This window comes from Podarcis cretensis (genome assembly GCF_951804945.1).
Source record: "Podarcis cretensis genome assembly, chromosome: 4".
Classification (NCBI taxonomy): domain Eukaryota; kingdom Metazoa; phylum Chordata; class Lepidosauria; order Squamata; family Lacertidae; genus Podarcis; species Podarcis cretensis.
The window spans coordinates 84,914,426-84,932,137 of NC_137173.1; the positions used below are offsets into that span (position 1 = coordinate 84,914,426).

Genomic DNA, 17,712 nt, shown 5'->3' on the forward strand with positions numbered 1-17,712 from the left:
AATACGTAACACAGAGTTTCGGGGAACAGACGTCCTCAGTTTACCCACTAGCTTCTGACACATCAATGACATAGGGCACAACGAAACCACTTTTCTGTCAACGTATCCCACGGAGCTACTGCAAAGGCCTTCAAGCACATAAACAGAAGCATTTGCATGACGCTTTTAACACATAATTGCTGCCATGAATGAGGGGTGTAGCCAGGGCTGGAACAAGCAGGGAGTGGGTAAGGAAGTACTCACAGGGTGATGGAGGATGGCGAGGGGATGGAGGCCAATGCCAGAGCATGAGGACCCATCACCAGAGCCAGAGGCGCCCCTGTCTCCACAAACATGCCAGGCTCTGAGGCAAAGGGAGCACTAGGAGAGGCAAAGGTTCACAGCCCAGCAAACTAGCTGGCCAGGTGTGAGAGGTCTGTGATTCCTCAGTTGGAGGAGGCTTGGAACAGGTGAGGGTCACCTGCCTCATCAAGCCCAGATGCTGCAATCAGCAGGTAACGCACAAAAGGAAAGCGGAGCTGCGATGCTGTGTCTGCTCAACTGTATATGACAGCAAAGTAACAATCTAGGCAGGTAGCAAATTCTACAATACGTACAAACCTTGATTAAAGAATAAAAGATTCCTTAACTATTTTTAAAAGAGTAGAAGATTCCCTAACTATTTTTAAAGGCCTACAGAAATGTGGGCATTACAATTTTGCCATAAACCAAAACTAGAAGTGGAGAAGGGGGGGGCGGATATACCTTTTCTTAAAGCAAAGCATAAGTCTGCTGAGTCCTGGGTTGTTCTATTGGAGCAAGGAGAGCTATGGGAAAGTCTGGGGTTTAAATAATAATCCTAGCTAATCCCTCTTAGTAGGGAAAGGAGGGGTTTAAGATGAGAGAACTCAGAGTTCCTGCCCATTTCTCACCTTGCCCATCCTAAAGAGAAAAGGACTGAAAACTGGCCACCCTGTTTGCTTAATGAAAGGGTGAAAGACTTGTGATAGTGAGTGGATTAACTGAATCAAGCAATCTCCTCCTGCTGCTGCTGCTGCTGTTGTTTAGTCGTTTAGTCGTGTCCGACTCTTTATGACCCCATGGACCAGAGCACGCCAGGCACTCCTGTCTTCCACTGCCTCCCACAGTTTGGTCAAACTCATGCTGGTAGCTTTGAGAACGCTATCCAACCATCTCGGCTTCTGTCGTCCCCTTCTCCTTGTGCCCTCCATCTTTCCCAACATCAGGGTCTTTTCCAGGGAGTCTTCTCTTCTCATGAGGTGGCCAAAGTATTGGAGCCTCAGCTTCACGATCTGTCCTTCCAATGAGCACTCAGGGCTGATTTCCTTAAGAATGGATAGGTTTGATCTTCTTGCAGTCCATGGGACTCTCAAGAGTCACCTCCAGCACCATAATTCAAAAGCATCAATTCTTTGGTGATCTGCCTTCTTTATTGTCCAGCTCTCACTTCCATACTTCACTACTGGGAAAACCATAGCTTTAACTATACGGACCTTTGTTGGCAAGGTGATGTCTCTGCTTTTTAAGATGCTGTGTAGGTTGGTGTTTGCTTTTGTCCTCCTACGATTTGCCCTCAAATCACCTTACCATTGTGCAGATGGCTCCCATTAAGGAGTTGAGTATCCTGTACTTGGCAACTAAATTTGCATGAGTTAATCTTTAGGTCAGATGTGAGTGCACTCAGGATATGCCTGAGTGGCTTTCAAGAGACTAGAAGTTCCAGGGTCACCAAAGTTCATCATGGAGGCCCTCTTGTCATATTGGGAGTTATGTCACTCTTACACTCATGCCACAATCTACAAAGGTAAACCATATCATAAGTTCAGATTCACACAGACCTCTTCACACATGCTGGATGCCTCATGCCAGAGTCATGTCGTATATATATCAGACACACACACTTGGGAAATGGTACTTACAAGAATAAAAAAAAAACATTTCTGCCTTGCTTTCCTCAAGACACGACTGCTGCAATCTGTTTTATTATCGACAGATACCCTGCGTTTGAACTATAAGCCACCTTTTGGATTCATTTTCATTTAACCTTCCCAGGACCAGCATTAATCTCAAAGCAAAGATTAACTGAAAATTCTTCATTAAACTGAACAGCACAATAAGAAACAAAATGAGACTGTTTCCACATACTGTAATAAGAATGAAAAATAAGATGGCAGTTTATCCTCAGTCAACATTAATATCATCCCCAAAACAACTCTACCTATAGCAGATTTCCAAACATGATAGAAGCAAGGACTAATATACAGTATGACTCAAAACTGACGTTAACTGTCTGTGTATATCACCATAATAATTCTTGATCCCCACCTGTATCAACCCTTTTTGTTTTTGTCTCACTGTAAGCATGAAGAATTTGTGACCCAGCAACCTGAATGCAGCTCACACTATTGTTTTTGCAGTCCTCAAAGTCATAAAACAAGGAGGTTTATTGATACACTGTTGGACCATCAAGCATGTCTGGTGGTCTCAAGTTGGTGAGGCTGCCTAGTAAGAATAGCAGGTTTTATATAGGATAATCTTACCTGCCACTATTCAGATATGGTATTTGGCATCTTAATGACCCCACCTCCATGCTAATTCTTATGAGGGTGAATTGATCCCTTTATGGAGAATACTTGGCGCATGAAGCATTGAAGTTTGGGGAAAGCTGTTTAAAAGCAGTTGATCCAAATTCTTCTTCTCTCACTGAACTCAGTAATTATTATGGTGGAAAAGTCAGTATCGTTAAAACTTTAGGGAAGTTAGGCTCCAGATAAAATACTGATACTTTCAGCTTCAGCTTATACAGAAAGTAGAAGGCATTGCAGCACACCAAGCAAAACAGGGAACATCAGCCTGATATTTTGCACACATATACACACCTCAGCAATATCTAACGGAGCAAGGGATATGCAACTCTATTTGCTCTCACTGTCATCAAGCCTTAAGTGAACCTGTGATGTCATCATATCCATTATGTGATCCCTGATTGGCTGGGGTCATTCACGGTGAGATAACAGCAGTGTCAGCAACAAAAAAAGTCAATTCAGTGGCAGCAAACAGTTTCAAACATCCGCAAGAAAATGTAGAATTACACTTGGTTTCCATTGTGTTTAGCACCTGTCAAAAGCAGCTTCCTTGAAAGCAGCACTCTTGCACCGAAAATCTTCTTGAAATTGAAAATGCAGCACAGACCTAAGTCCGATGTGCATGACATTTTGGGTCCGTGTATTCTATCCTTAGCAGCAGTGTTCTATGTGAGCACATTAAACATTTCTGTATGATGCAGCAGGCAAAAGGGGGCCAAGTACTAATTTCTCTTTTTAAAAAGCATTCACATTATAGGGGTTTGTTATTATTGGACTTATTATTAACAACGTTGCTGTTAAAATAAGTTGCTATTTCTTTTCCTATGAAATTTGCCAAGCACATTGCTGGAACGCATTTGTTACTAATGGCACTCTCTGTAACATTTGCTTTGACCTAATTGTGGTGTCTGGCCCGAAAAGTTGACACGTTACATGGAACCGGTACAAATATTCAGAGAGGATGCGATGTGAAAAAGCACCAGCGAACAGTCCCTAGTCCTTTGACAAATGAGAAGACTGCAGTTTTTCCTCTGTTCCCATGTTATTGAGCTATTTAAAAACTCTTAACCCTAACAACAAAATGTGAGCAATTAAAACAGACAGCTGAAAATACTAACATTGTGATCATGCCTTACAACTGTTTCAATTCACATCAAGTCTGAGGCTCTTGTGCAGCTCAGACTTACGCATGTTTGCTCATACTGTGCTCTGGATTCAACCCAATTTACTCCCTAGTAAGCAAGTGGAGGATTGCAGCCCAAGCAGACACCATGTTCTAGAATCTAGTGTCAGAACTGAAGCCTTAATGCACAGTGGGCACTAAAGAAGATTTACACAGAGAGGATGGAATTAAATCAAAGATTAGTATGACTAGGGCCTGTTTCATGCAATGTATACATGGAATTGGTGTGTGCGTGCGTGCGCAGGGAGTGGTGCCCACGCACTCAGCATGGATGATGAAGTCCACACACAACATGTGGAGGGCACAAACTTCATGGCACTCAGTAGTTGGTTCAGCACCCAAAACTGCCATGGACTTATCTACAGACTCCAAAAAAGGGAAATGCAGTATTTAACAGTTCAGACCACAAACCAGAAAGACCCTTGGCAACCAGAAGAGAGAGTGAAATATGCTGACTGACTCCAGCTACAAAAGCTGAGGTGGCTGAAAAAACTCTTGGGCTGGGGTATTGCTGGTGGGGGAGGGTGACTGCTGTTATTGATACTACTTTTGGGTATTTTTATTTTATTTTATTTTATATCTTATTATGATTTATGTGGAAATTGTTCAGTTTGGTTATGTACTTTTGATGCTTTATTTATTGTTCATGATTGCTTTCATTAGGTTTGTAATTATGTGTTTTTTCATGTTGTAAGCAGTCTTGAGCATGATTTTGGCTATGAAGAGGCAGCATTCAAATAAAACTATATATATCTTTGCTCTCTCGCAGAACCTCTCTTTTGCACATCTTATGAAACCCATGTAACTAGCTAAGCTAGATTGACTTTTTGATTTCAAGCCTACGTGTGTGATTTTGTACCTTCCCTTTTCTTCTCCCCTCCCCATACCCCAAACAAGCATCTCCTTTATATTTGGGCATTTGGTTTCGTTGCCTTAAAAGGGAAGCTGCCACAAAAGGCTGCACAGTTGTTAGAGCTACCCCTTTGTGTTCTAAGGATATTTCACAAGATTTTGTTACAATCTCTTTCTACTGATTTTTGGAAAATAAAATCCAAAGCTCATCTCTTTGGTTTTTTGCTAGAGCTGCGCTGAAGGGAAGTGTCCATGTAATAAAGCTGAGAAACTCCTCAAGCTGTGGGATAGACTATGTAGGGAAGGGAAACTTCCAGCTCACTGGCTATTTTTAGGCCTGCCAGGGTGTCCAATTTGGCTGGTGATGTTAGCTTTGGGCATTGCACCCTGTTTCAAGCAGAAGGGTGACCTTGATTGGCTGAGATGCATGAGAAAGTTGTCTGCAAAGAGCTGTCTTGCACACCCTGAACCTGCTCAGTTTCAAAAGGAAGGGAGGGGAAACATCCCTTTAGCAGTGCTTTGCTGCCTGCTACCAGTTTTGAACGGGACGCGGGTGGCGCTGTGGGTTAAACCACTGAGCCTAGGACTTGCCGATCAGAAGGTCGGTGGTTTGAATCCCCGCGACGGGGTAAGCTCCCGTTGCTCGGTCCCTGCTCCTGCCAACTTAGCAGTTTGAAAGCATGTCAAAGTGCAAGTAGATAAATACTTGGCGGGAAGGTAAACAGTGTTTCCGTGCGCTGCTCTGGTTCGCCAAGAAGTGGTTTAGTCATGCTGGCCACATGACCCGGAAGCTGTATGCCGGCTCTCTCGGCCAATAAAGCGAGATGAGCGCCGCAACCCCAGAGTCGGCCATGACTGGACCTAATGGTCAGGGGTCCCTTTACCTTTACCTTACCAGTTTTGAAGTCCCAACTTTGGGACCCCCTAATGTCATTTGTGACATCAATTGATTGACAGGGTGGGTGGCCCTGCCCACCTGTCAAATTTGGCTTATGTGATAGATCCTTATAAGGATCGAGCTCATGAAGCTGAAAAGTTCCCCCACCTCTGGTATCAGGTGTATTAAGGTGTGCTTCCTAACAAGGGGCAGCCTATGGTAAGTCATTTTTTTGGGGGGGAACCCCTTATACAAAAGGCACCTTCCAACAGGAAAAGTCTCCTTCATTCTTGGTCCCACGTGCACTCCACCAATCTGCTTGATCTTATGCTGCCATCTTACAAAAAAAGAGTGCCAATTGACCAGAAGAAAAAAGCCTACCCTCTTCTCATGCTTTTGAAGATGCAGAAATCAGCAAGTTCGGTTTTTCTTCATGGCATATAAATAAACATCAGTCTCCAAAAAAAAGCTATTCATTTTTTGCATTTATATTCCACCTCCCTCCAAGGAATTCAATGTTATCTACATGGTTCTCCAACCAGCCCTTAAACTCAGAACACCTTTCTCATCCAGTGAAATTCATGGTGGAGTCGGAATTTGAACATGGGTCTTACCCAGTGCAAGTGTCTCACTCTAAACCAGCCTTCCGCAACTTGGTGCCTTTCATATTTTTGGTCTACAAATCCAATCAGCCTCAACCAGTATGACCAATGGCTACAGATGATGGGAGTTGCAGCCAAAAACAAAAGGGGAACACCAGGTTGAAGAAGGTTGCTCTAACCACTACACCACACTAATTCACCAGCTAGACATGGACTGAAGGAGTCTCACATGGTCTCTAGCTATTTAGGAACTCATAAGAACCAGGACTCTTCTAATCAACCAGTCTTTATTACCTTAACCCTAAACATAGTGGGTCAACCAAAGTTCAATCATTGACTGTGCTAACCATATAACCATGCTCAAAGTCATTATTGCCACAATTGCCACAATTGCCGAGTGGTGACAACCAGCTCAGTTTTTCTTCCTTTACCCACCTACATGGAGAACCTCCAAGATTCCCACAACTCTCTACTCATACAGGAACCCAATAGTAAAGGCTTCTAGCCCCATCATTTGCCAGCACCCACCAACAGTTCAGATGGCTACAGAGATGTTGTGACCACATTTGAAGTCTACTGTGAACCTCTGTGAGCTGCTGGGACTTGCTTACCTGCACAAGTTTCTCCATCGTAGGTTTCACACACCCACTCATGACATTCGCAGAGGGGCCCATAGTATTTGCCTGGCTCAGTCACTTGGCAGATGCAGACCCCACAGTCACACTGGCCTCTGCCACTGCAGATTTTTCCACCAGGGATTCGACACCTGCGCTCTGACTCGGTCAGGGACAGTCGGCAAGGCGAGTTCCTTCCCCAACCATTCCTGCAAGGAATTAAGAAGACAACCAGTTGTAAAAACAAACAAAAAATCACACAAATGATGTAGAAACTTGTGCTGCTGAGTTGTGCTCATTCGGCAATCAGCTCACAGATTACCGTATTTTTCACTCTATAAGACGCACCAGACCATAAGACGCACCTAGTTTTTGGAGGAGGAAAACAAAAGCAAAAGCAGCAATCCCTCTTGCTGTTCTGGCTTCTGGGATAGTTGCGCAGCCTGCATTCGCTCCATAAGATTCACACACATTTCCCCTTACTTTTTAGGAGGGGAAAAGTGAGTCTTATAGAGCAAAAAATATGGTATTTTGGAATTAAACTTGGGGGGGGGACCAATTTCTGGGTTTTAAGAAAAACATTTATTTTGGGTTCTAAATAATAATGGGACTAAATGGCTAGATATTAAAATATGTTAAGCCACACACTAACATTGACTTATGGCTCGAAAATTCACACCAGTATGGTAGATGTGCACTTTTTCTTGAAACTGAACCCAGTGCTATTTCAGCAATGCTTGCATTCAGGAACAACTTTGTTTCTGCATTTCGAATGAAGAAGAGAAACACTTTGTTAGATATAATTTATTTCTTGCATGTGCATGCCGGCCTTGCTCTAGGCACTTGGGAAAGGTTATCCTTAATTTGACCATGTAACAATCCTCTAAAGGTAAAGGTAAAGGGACCCCTGACCATTAGGTCCAGTCGTGGCCAAGTCTGGGGTTGCAGCGCTCATCTCGCTTTATTGGCCGAGGGAGCCGGCGTACAGCTTCCAGGTCATGTGGCCAGCATGACTAAGCTGCTTCTAGCGAACCAGAGCAGCGCATGGAAACACCGTTTACCTTCCCGCCGGAGCAGTACCTATTTATCTACTTGCACTTTGACGTGCTTTCGAACTGCTAGGTTGGCAAGAGCAGGGACCGAGCAACGGGAGCTCACACCATCGCGGGGATTCAAACTGCCGACCTTCTGATCGGCAAGTCCTAGGCTCTGTGGTTTAACCCACAGCGCCAGCTGCATCCCAACAACCCTCTAAGGAAGCATAAACTGAGACTGTCCCAAGATTACCCACAGCGAGCATCGTAACCGAGTGGGGATTCATCCCCAATCTTATTTTATAGTTGCCAGGCAGGTTCACACTCCCCAAGCCCTCTATGCAAAGGTAACATGAAGAAAAGCTAGTGTGAATCAAGATATTTGGGTGGGGAGTCAGCTGCTGTCTCTGTAATCCTGGAATACAACAACAACACGGAAATGGGTGCTGCCTTCCTATGACAGTAGCTTTGTTCATGCCCCTATTCTTTCCTTCGGCATTTGTGTGCAAGAAGGGTTGGGCAGCGTGAACTGTCCCTTGGGCAAATCACTATCAGCCACACACAACTTACACTTGAATTGCTCTGTTTTCCCACTCCAACCACAAATAGGAATAACAGTACCTTTCCTCTTGGGGGTGCTGTGAAGATGCAAACAAGAGTTGGAAAGGCTATTACAGTACTTGCACTGACTCATAGGAATGTGGTCTATATAACTCAATACAGAAGTAAACCTGAGAACCTAGCAAATACTTTGGTGCAGGTTCCCTAGCAAGGTGCCCTGTGTCATCTCTATTTTTGACAGTAAATTAATGTTCGGTATGGGAAGATGATTTTTTTCCAGAAAAAGGTACTGAATCAGATTGGGGAGCTTATTATTTTAATTCATCCATTCCCTCCCCCTATTTGCCAACCTTCCCAATCAGAATGCCCAAAAATTATTGCTGCTGGGATTCTACCCAACGGGTGACATAACCCATATATATGCCCCATCAGAATGTTAGTATTTACTTTGTTCATTTGGAAAAATGTTAAAGCCACATTTCAGGCAGTTTACATAAAGGCATACAACTGTTTCAGTAATGTAACATGGCACACATTTCTTTCCTTGTTACAGTAGTTTCCTTTTAAACCTCCAGATATCAAATTGCATAGAATGACCAACACTTTGCAACCAGCCTAATACCAAATCTTTACAGTGGTACCTCGGGTTATAGATGCTTCAGGTTACAGACTCCGCTAACCCGAAAGTAGTACCTCGGGTTAAGAACTTTGCTTCAGGATGAGAACAGAAATCGCACGGCGGCAGCAATTAGCTAAAGTGGCCCCATTAGCTAAAGTGGTACCTCAGGTTAAAAACAGTTTCAGGTTAAGAACAGACCTCCAGAACGAATTAAGTTCTTAACCCAAGGTACCACTCTACTTGTTCCATTTTAAAGCAATAGCTCAACAGTATTTTATTTACTCAAGAAGGAGAGAAGAGCATCCAAATGGATGATTATTTTTTAAAGAAGTATGGAGTTAAATGTTTTATTTATTATGGCAAAGCATAGAATTGTAGAGTTGGAAGGGACACCAAGGGTCATCTAGTCCAACCCCCTGCGATGCAGGAATCCTTTGCCCAAGGTAAGGCTTGAACCCACAACCCTGAGATTAAGAGTCTCATGCTCTACCAACTGAGCTATCTGGAATGAAGTCCAAAGTGGAATGCAGCAGGGCTCAAATACAAGCTGACAAGATGCAAATCCCAGGCAATGGAATTTGCAAGACTTTATACCCCTATTGCTATGCATCTTAATCTGAATTTATAGCCACTGTGGGAATTTACAGCCATTGTGCCTTTCCCCCTCCTTATTAGTTTTCCTAGGATACGACCAAAATTAGTCCAGGATGCTAGATCTAGATTCCCGCAAAGCTGTTTTTACCAAGATCATGAATAGGGTGACACTGGGGTGCTACAAATTAACAGAGTTTGACCAGCAAATATATGAAGCCCAGAAAAAACAAAGTCAGTAAATTGCAGGAAGCTCTAACGTGTGCTCATCAGGGTAATGTTCAAAAGAGACAACACATTTTTGCCTAACCCATCTGATCTGGGATATCTTATGTATCTTCTGAAGTTCAAATGTGGATGTCAAAACGCAAATTACAGCTACAGCTCTGCTTCTGCACTCAGATATGCTGTCGATCTTTTGCTCAAATTTTACAAAGAGTCAAGTGGCAGGTTGGAGGGGGGGGAAGGGAGGGGGAGGGAGAGAAAAACCTCTTTAAGGCTTCTTCCTTGCAACTTGTTGCCTGACCCCTAAAAGCTAATTGCTGGAAAAACAACAACAACAGAGCTTAAAATCCTAGCTTACCGCAGGGACAAGGAGAAACTTTGCGAAATAACAGGCAGCAGGACGAAGAGTGAAGACATGAATAGAAACGACACCAAGCTGAGAAGCCCCTGAGTATGCATGCTTAGATCCCAGGGAAGCAGTAAATGAAGAGTTCTCCAGCGGAGTCCGAAATACAGACAGACCCAGAAGGTTTGCAGAGTTCCGAGCTGGCCAGAACTGGCTCCTTCCTCCTGTGCTCCACCAAGTGCCTTTGATTAGCTGCCTGGAAGCTGGATTTGGGCAGCATTCTGGAAGGAAAGGCCAGTGCCAAACCCCAAAGTTTACAGTCTAGGCAGGGAAGTAATTAGAAACAGTTGTACGGCCAGATGGTTTATTTTGACATAATAAAGTATCCTGTTCACAGTTTCGAGCAAACGATCTTGTTCTTGAAAGAGAGGCACCCTAAGTATTTGGGGAAAAAGTAAGCTTGAGTGAGCTTTGATTAATGGAAGTTTTTGAGATAATCACACCAAAAGTAACTGGGGAGAAATGTGTGTTTGTCAGGCTTGGCAGAAAGCACTCACATTATTTTCCGACTGTATCCAAGAGTGTAATGTTAGAGTTCAGGTGAATGCTTTAAATTCTTCAGGCTGGCTAGAAAGAAACAGGTCTGTTCCCTTCCCCCCTTCCTTATTAGTGTGCAAAAACTATATTATAAGCAGAGCAGGGAGACTGTCAAGGTCATCAAACTGACAGCAACTCCACTGTCAAAACATTCATCCATCCACTCAAGGTTAAGGGACTTCGGTAGGTTTTTCACATTATGCAGCAACAAACCCACTTGATTGGGAACTGTAGGCAGTGATGTTTCTAGGTATGGTGTGCTGATTTGCAAACATGTGTTTGTTGCGTTCATGTTTTACATTTTTTCCAAGGAAGGGGTTGAGCTGCAAAACAAAACAAAACAAATTTGAAGCGGAATGTGATCCAGATTGTGCATTTGCTGGTGTGGGAATGACTGTGAAACACTAAGGTCACTGTCAGATCAGGCAAGGCCAACAGCATGTCAGAGCTGAGGAGCAAACCAGATCATATGCCAAATACAGGACTTGCCAAACTATCATTTGAGCAGGCAAACCATGCTTTAGAGTTGCCTATCTGCTCTAATTATCCATCCTCTCACTATTCATTTTCATTAGTTCAATTAAATTTCCACAGGGCAGCAGTCTCTCCAGACAACTTTGGCCTGTCAACTTTGGCCTGTCAAGTCAGATATCACATTGAAACCATCATTTATTGAAGGTTTACAACAACACTATGGTTAACATAAACAATGGTTTGCAAAACTTCAAAGTTTTGTTTTTAATGTCTGATCACAAACTATGGCCTGCCAATTTAGACACCACACCAAAACATTATTAAAGTTCCTCATTAATCATACTTTGTAATGGTATCTGAATAAAGCCTAGCTCAGTTTGGACTTTGCAGCCTCAGATGCCAGCATTCGATAATAAAAATCTATTAATGCGACACCAAAACTGCATTGCCTTGAAGTATTAACCAGTCTTTTAAAAATGTACCAGTCATTAAACAACAGCTGTCCATTACTAATATTATATGCCGGGTGAGAAAACATTACAGATGTTAGTCTTGGATCTGTTCCTCAGAGAACTGTAACACTTTCAGTATGTTTAAAAATAACTATATGCTGGATAGAAAACTTGGTGAACTCAGAGGGACAGCCTTTATAACCAGGATTATTGTTGTTGTTTAAAAAGTCCTGATCACTACCAATGGCCATATTAGAACTCTTGTTAATAAGAACATGAGAAGAGCTTGCTGGATCAGGCCAGTAGCCCATATAGTTCAGCATCCTGTTCTTACAGTGGCCAACCAGATGCCTATGGAAAACTCACAAGCAGAATTCAAGCACTAGAGCACTCTCCCCTCTGGTGATTTCCAGAAACTGGTGAAACTGGTACTGCAGGAAGAAGTACTTTATATTTTCCTGAACATTTGGCTTCATTGCATGTCAACAAGTTTTGGTGTTATGAGAGAGTGAGGTAAGGGATAATTTACAAGTCTCCCCAAACAGCAAAAACAAAGAGGTAAAGGTAAAGGGACCCCTGACCATTAGGTCCAGTCGTGACCGACTCTGGGGCTGCGCCGCTCATCTCGCTTTATTGGCCGAGGGAGCCGGCGTATGGCTTTCGGGTCATGTGGCCAGCATGACTAAGCCACTTCTGGAGAACCAGAGCAGCGCACGGAAACGCCGTTTACCTTCCCGCCAGAGCGGTACCTATTTATCTATTTGCACTTTGACGTGCTTTTGAACTGCTAGGTTGGCAGGAGCAGGGACTGAACAATGGGAGCTCACCCCATCGCGGGGATTCGAACCGCCAACCTTCTGATCGGCACATCCTAGGCTCTGTGGTTTAACCCACAGTGCCACCTGCGTCCCCAAACAGCAAAAACAAAGAGGGGTACATGCAAAATCATTTTCTTCCACACAATGGCTCCACCCCCATCGTTCAGCCCGAAAACTGAGGTCCAGCTCCGAGGGCCTCATGGCAGTTCCCTCACTGCGAGAAGTGAGTTTACAGGGAACCAGGAAAAGGGCCTTCTTGGTGGTGGTGCCCACCTCGTGGAACGCCCTCCCACCAGATGTCAAGGAAATAAACAACTATCGTATCTGAAGGCGCCCTGTTTAAGGAAGTTTTTAATGTTTGATATTTGACTGTGTTTTAAATATTCTGTTGGTAGCCACCCAGAGTGGCTGGGGAAACCCAGCCAGATGGGTGGGGTATAAATAAACAATGATAATTATTATAAAAAGTTTATTGCACTCATATCTTTGGGGAAGGACTGCAGCTCAGCGGTAGAGAATCTGCTATCCATGCAGGTCCCAGGTTTAATCTCTAGGATGTCTGGGTGAGCTGGGAAATATTCCTTGATTGAAACTCTGGAAAACCACTGCAGTCAGAGGAGACAATACTGATCTAGAATGGATCAATGTTCTGACTCAGTATAAGACAGCTTCTTATCTTATGAAGGGTTTGAAATATACTCAGAGCCGAGAGTGAATTTCATGCTCTTTATTCAGCTCATAGTGATGAGGAGGAATTAAAGTCCCCCCACAGTATCTGCTTTATATACATTATTTACAAAATGGGCTGCACGTGATTGGCTAATTCCAGAATTCTCCTGTAGGCCAATCAGGTTGTGGATTCACTTCCATCTGGAGCTGGATTGGGTGGCTCCTGCCAGTGGTGTGGCGTGGGGGTGCAGGGGGGGCCGGCAGCACCGGGCGCAACATCTGGGTGGGGCGTGCTCGCCGCCTCCGGAGTCGCCGAAGAGCCTCGGGCGCAGGCTGTAGCAGAGCCCCATGTCTCACGGAACCGACAAGCTGTGCGCGCGTCCGGCCTGAAGGCGTCCGGCAGGCAGCGGCTCGCAGTGCTCGCCGCGGAGGGCACGCCAGGCAGCCCCTCCTCACAGCCCCGCTGCTGCCGCTGCTGCTGCAGCTGCTGGGCCATGTTGCATTTTCCTCACCTCTCTGCCCTCCTCCTCTGGGCAAGCGGCGTCGTTTGGGCGGCAGGGCCAGTGGCAACTCACCTCAGATCACCTGACACCAGTGGGGTAGCGTGGGTTGTCAGCACCAGGGGCAAGGCAAGTAATTTGCGCCCCCTAACCCTGGATTTGCACCCCCTAACCCTATCCCTAACCCTAACCCCCAGATGTTGCGCCCGGTGCAGCCGGCCCCCCCCTGCACCCCCCACGCTACGCCACTGTCTGACACGGACCCGCCGCCGCCACCGTGGCTACCTTACCGTAAATACCCCAGCCCAGGCAGCAGCAAGAAGAAGCTGGCAGCGGTGGCAGGTTACGGGTTAGGGGCGCAAATTACTTGCCTTGCCCCGGGTTAGGGGGCGCAAATTACTTGCCTTGCCCCAGGTTAGGGGGCGCAAATTACTTGCCTTGCCCCGGGTTAGGGGGCGCAAATTACTTGCCTTGCCCCGGGTTAGGGGGCGCAAATTACTTGCCTTGCCCCGGGTGCTGACAACCCACGCTACGCCACTGGCTCCTGCAGACCAATCATACTGCTGCATTGTTCTAGGACCAATCAAACTGCTGCATTCTGAATCCTATTGTTCTAGGACCTTGGATCCTATTCAGCTCAGTACATAACAGGGTTCAACTGGCATTCAGATTGTGGACAGACACAAGATAGGAGAGAATCATTGGGAATTGTCCCTTAGGATGCACTAACTCAACAAACCTTTCAGAGCTAAGCAACTCATGTGATGAAAAAAATAAAGAGCTGAATTTAGTCCCAGAAGCAGTAAAGGATGCCCTAAACTCTCTGTTTTGTTTACAGCAATTTCGCAGTTTCAGAAGGGCAAGGTTTCAGAAAGCCATCCATTTTAATACACTTGAAGTTTTGTTACTGGGTCTCTTTGCATTACATGGTTTGTTTGATGATCTGAAAGAAACTTTACAGATCTAGGGCATGATCCAGTCAAAGCGAAACCCTCTTCAATCCCACTGATGTAAATGACAGATGCTTGCGCACTTTGATCCCAAAGCAAGACCAGATGCAAATGAATACATATTGTCACCTGCTTTGAATTGTAATGGTCACTAAGTTCCCAGTGTAAGGGGGAGATATATATATAGCACAATAAATACAGCTCTTGTCAAGTGCAAGTGCAAATATACCTCTTTGCGATAATGAATTATATTAGCTGATGTAATATTGTGTAAATTAATAGTTTTCATCACTATGACTATTATTATTCCTCCTCCTTGAAGCCAGTGTCACTTCAGCTGTGGCCTTGCACAAACTCGCATTGACTGGTATAGAATTAAGATTTTGCTGTTGAGTTTCACTATCCAGCTGTCAGTTCTCATAAGGAGATGGTCTTGCCCACAGCATAATTCTGCCTAGTAGCAACATATTCCTAGGAATAAAATATAATGGAGAAGGATGAACTGCACTGCAAGAAAAAAATGTATCCAGCTGCTTGTCAGTAAATATATTTTTTCTGCCAATATTTTTGGCGGCATTAATAGGTTACTTAATGTCATGGTCTTCCTAAGACCTTCAAACTTCAGCCTAATCGGTAAACTGGTTAGGAGCACAATATCTAGCAGCCAAGGAAAGACAAGCCCTGCTGCCATCATGCAAGAGGTTAATCTTGTCCAGCATCGTGTTCTCACTATGGCCAACCAAACACAACAACAACATTTATACCCCACTCATCTGACTGGGTTGCCCCAGCCACTCTGGGAGGCTTCCAACATATACAAAAACATGGCGAAGCTGCAAAGTGGATATTCAGAGACTTATTGCTTCCAACACTGAAGGTGGTACATAGACCTCATGGCTTTCTCCTCCATGAGTTTGTCTACACCTCTCACCCAATGTGGTGTATGCCCTTTTCTAAGAGTGGAGTTTCCCCAGCCCTTTGTTTGTTTTGGTCGCCATTTTCTGAACTTTTTTCCAGCTCTGCTATGTCCTGGTGAGGTTACTATAACTGCTCAAAGTATTCTAAGTGGTCTAGTTAACTCCCGCTTGTACTACTGCAATGCGCTCTACGTGGGGCTACTTTGAAGGTGACCCGGAAACTACAGTTAATCCAGAATGAGGCAGCTAGACTGATGACTGGGAGTGGGTGCTGAGACCACCATGGGGGTCCCACCATGGATTTGTATAACAGAATTGTTATAATGGGCTCTTTATTTTTAATCCCTTTCCTAGTTATTCTTACTATTGATTTTGTCTTTCTCACAGCTGAGTTGACATCTTCATTGAGCTGCCCACCTTGACCCCAAGGTACGACTCAGTTTCAGAACCCCATAAATGTATAAACTCTGACAACTGGGAAACACTGGCCTGTGAGCACTCCAATTGGAGAATAAAGGTAAAGGTAAAGGTAAATAGACCCCTGACCATTAAGTCCAGTCGTGACCGACCCTGGGGTTGCGGTGCTCATCTCGCTTTATTAGCCAAGGGAGCTGGCGTACAGCTTCTGGGTCATGTGGCCAGCATAACTAAGCCGCTGAATAGCCTTTACCAAAGGCGTTATGGACTTTGAAGAACCATGACCTTAGGACGAAAGGGAGAAACAAGCTAAGAAGAAGGCATGTTTGGCAAATCCTCGCCATGATCAACTCCCACCAGGAAACCTATGTTCCACTGTGGAAGGACATGTGGATCCAGAACTGGCCTCCACAGTCACTTAGGGACACACAGTTAAGAGCATATTCATGGAAGACAATCTTATTTGGCTACAAGTGATCACCGAAGAACATGCATATGGGAAATTACCACACACACATGTGCATAACTTTATATTTACCTATGCTGTGAATCACATTTCCCATTTTAGTGCCTATTCATCCAGTCTGTAGAGCTAAAATGGAATAAGCTTAATTCAGTTCAGGCAAGAATCCGTGTCTGCTTTGTGTCCTTTTAAATGACTATTACTGAGAACATTTAGGTCTGCATGTTGCTTACTTTCCTTGCATGAATACTGCTTTTTGTAGGTTTACAAAAGATTCTTTCTTCTACTCAAATACTGAAGCGACAGAAACCCTACATACCATGTGTCTGCACACATGGGTGCAGTTAATAAAGAATGTACACCCCATGTATGCTGTCAGGGTGTTTATGTGAAAATTTTCTGTTTTGCTATGTGAACATGCCATGTGTACCTGTGTGACGAAAAACATGCCATAATGATCCCCTGTGAAGAAGAACTAATTTGCTGTGTGCAAACATGCTTCCAGAACTCATTGCAAGGATTGCCATTGCTAGCATGTGTCTATGTGGCAAAAATAGAGAAGTGTCTAAAATTGACACAAGCCTTTGTACATTTTCACCATCTAAATCAGGTTCTGTTGAACACAAGGGACATTTTTTTAACACATCCACTACACTAATGACTTGCATACGGTATGGTTGTTTTGTGGTTTATGCAACTGTATAAACTAAGAATGTTCTATGACCACAGTGAAAGGCCAGCTTCAGAATCAATGAAACCCACGTTAGTGAAATGCCATGCATGAAATGACCTTTATGTACCTCCCAGATTTTTGCAGGTGAGAACAGGGACACATATTCTAATTCTCCCCTCCACTACACAATATTACGCCTTGCTGAAGGCTTGACTCCACTAGCTACGTACTACAGTTGTTTATGATATTGGGGGCATTTGTTTAGAGGGTGAAGAGGCAAGTGGGGGGGGGCTACATAAAATTATGCATGGTGACAAATTGGAGAGTGAAATATACTCGGAATTGAGAGTGGATTTCATGCTCTTTATTCAGCTCATAGTGGTGAGGAGGAACGGAAGTTCCCCCAGAATGTCTGCCTTATATCCATTATTTACACAATGGGCCCCATGTGATTGGCTAATTCCAGAATTTTCCTGTAGGCCAATGAGGTTGTGGATTCCCTTCCAGCTGGAGCTGGATTGGGTGGCTCCTGTGGACCAATCAGAATGCTGCATTCTAAATCTTATTGTTCTAGGACCAACCAGACTGCTGCATTCTGAATCCTATTGTTCTAGGACCAACCAGACCGCTGCATTCTGAATCCTATTGTTTTAGGACCAATCAGGCTGCTGCCTTTTGGATCCTATTCAACTC

General features: G+C 44.3%; 1 protein-coding gene across 1 annotated transcript in view; it reads right to left on the reverse strand.

Moving 5' to 3' along the window:
* The window catches only part of ITGBL1 (integrin subunit beta like 1), a 138,275-nt gene extending 127,900 nt beyond the window's left edge, over window positions 1–10,375 (reverse strand). Inside the window, exons 1-2 of the mRNA XM_079972853.1 lie at window positions 10,102–10,375; window positions 6,711–6,922 (exon numbers count right to left, since the gene is read on the reverse strand). Coding sequence (XP_079828979.1) covers window positions 6,711–6,922; window positions 10,102–10,202 — 313 coding nt within the window. The 5' untranslated portion in view covers window positions 10,203–10,375. The remainder of the gene's footprint in view (window positions 1–6,710; window positions 6,923–10,101) is intronic.
* Between the last annotated feature and the right edge of the window lie 7,337 nt (window positions 10,376–17,712).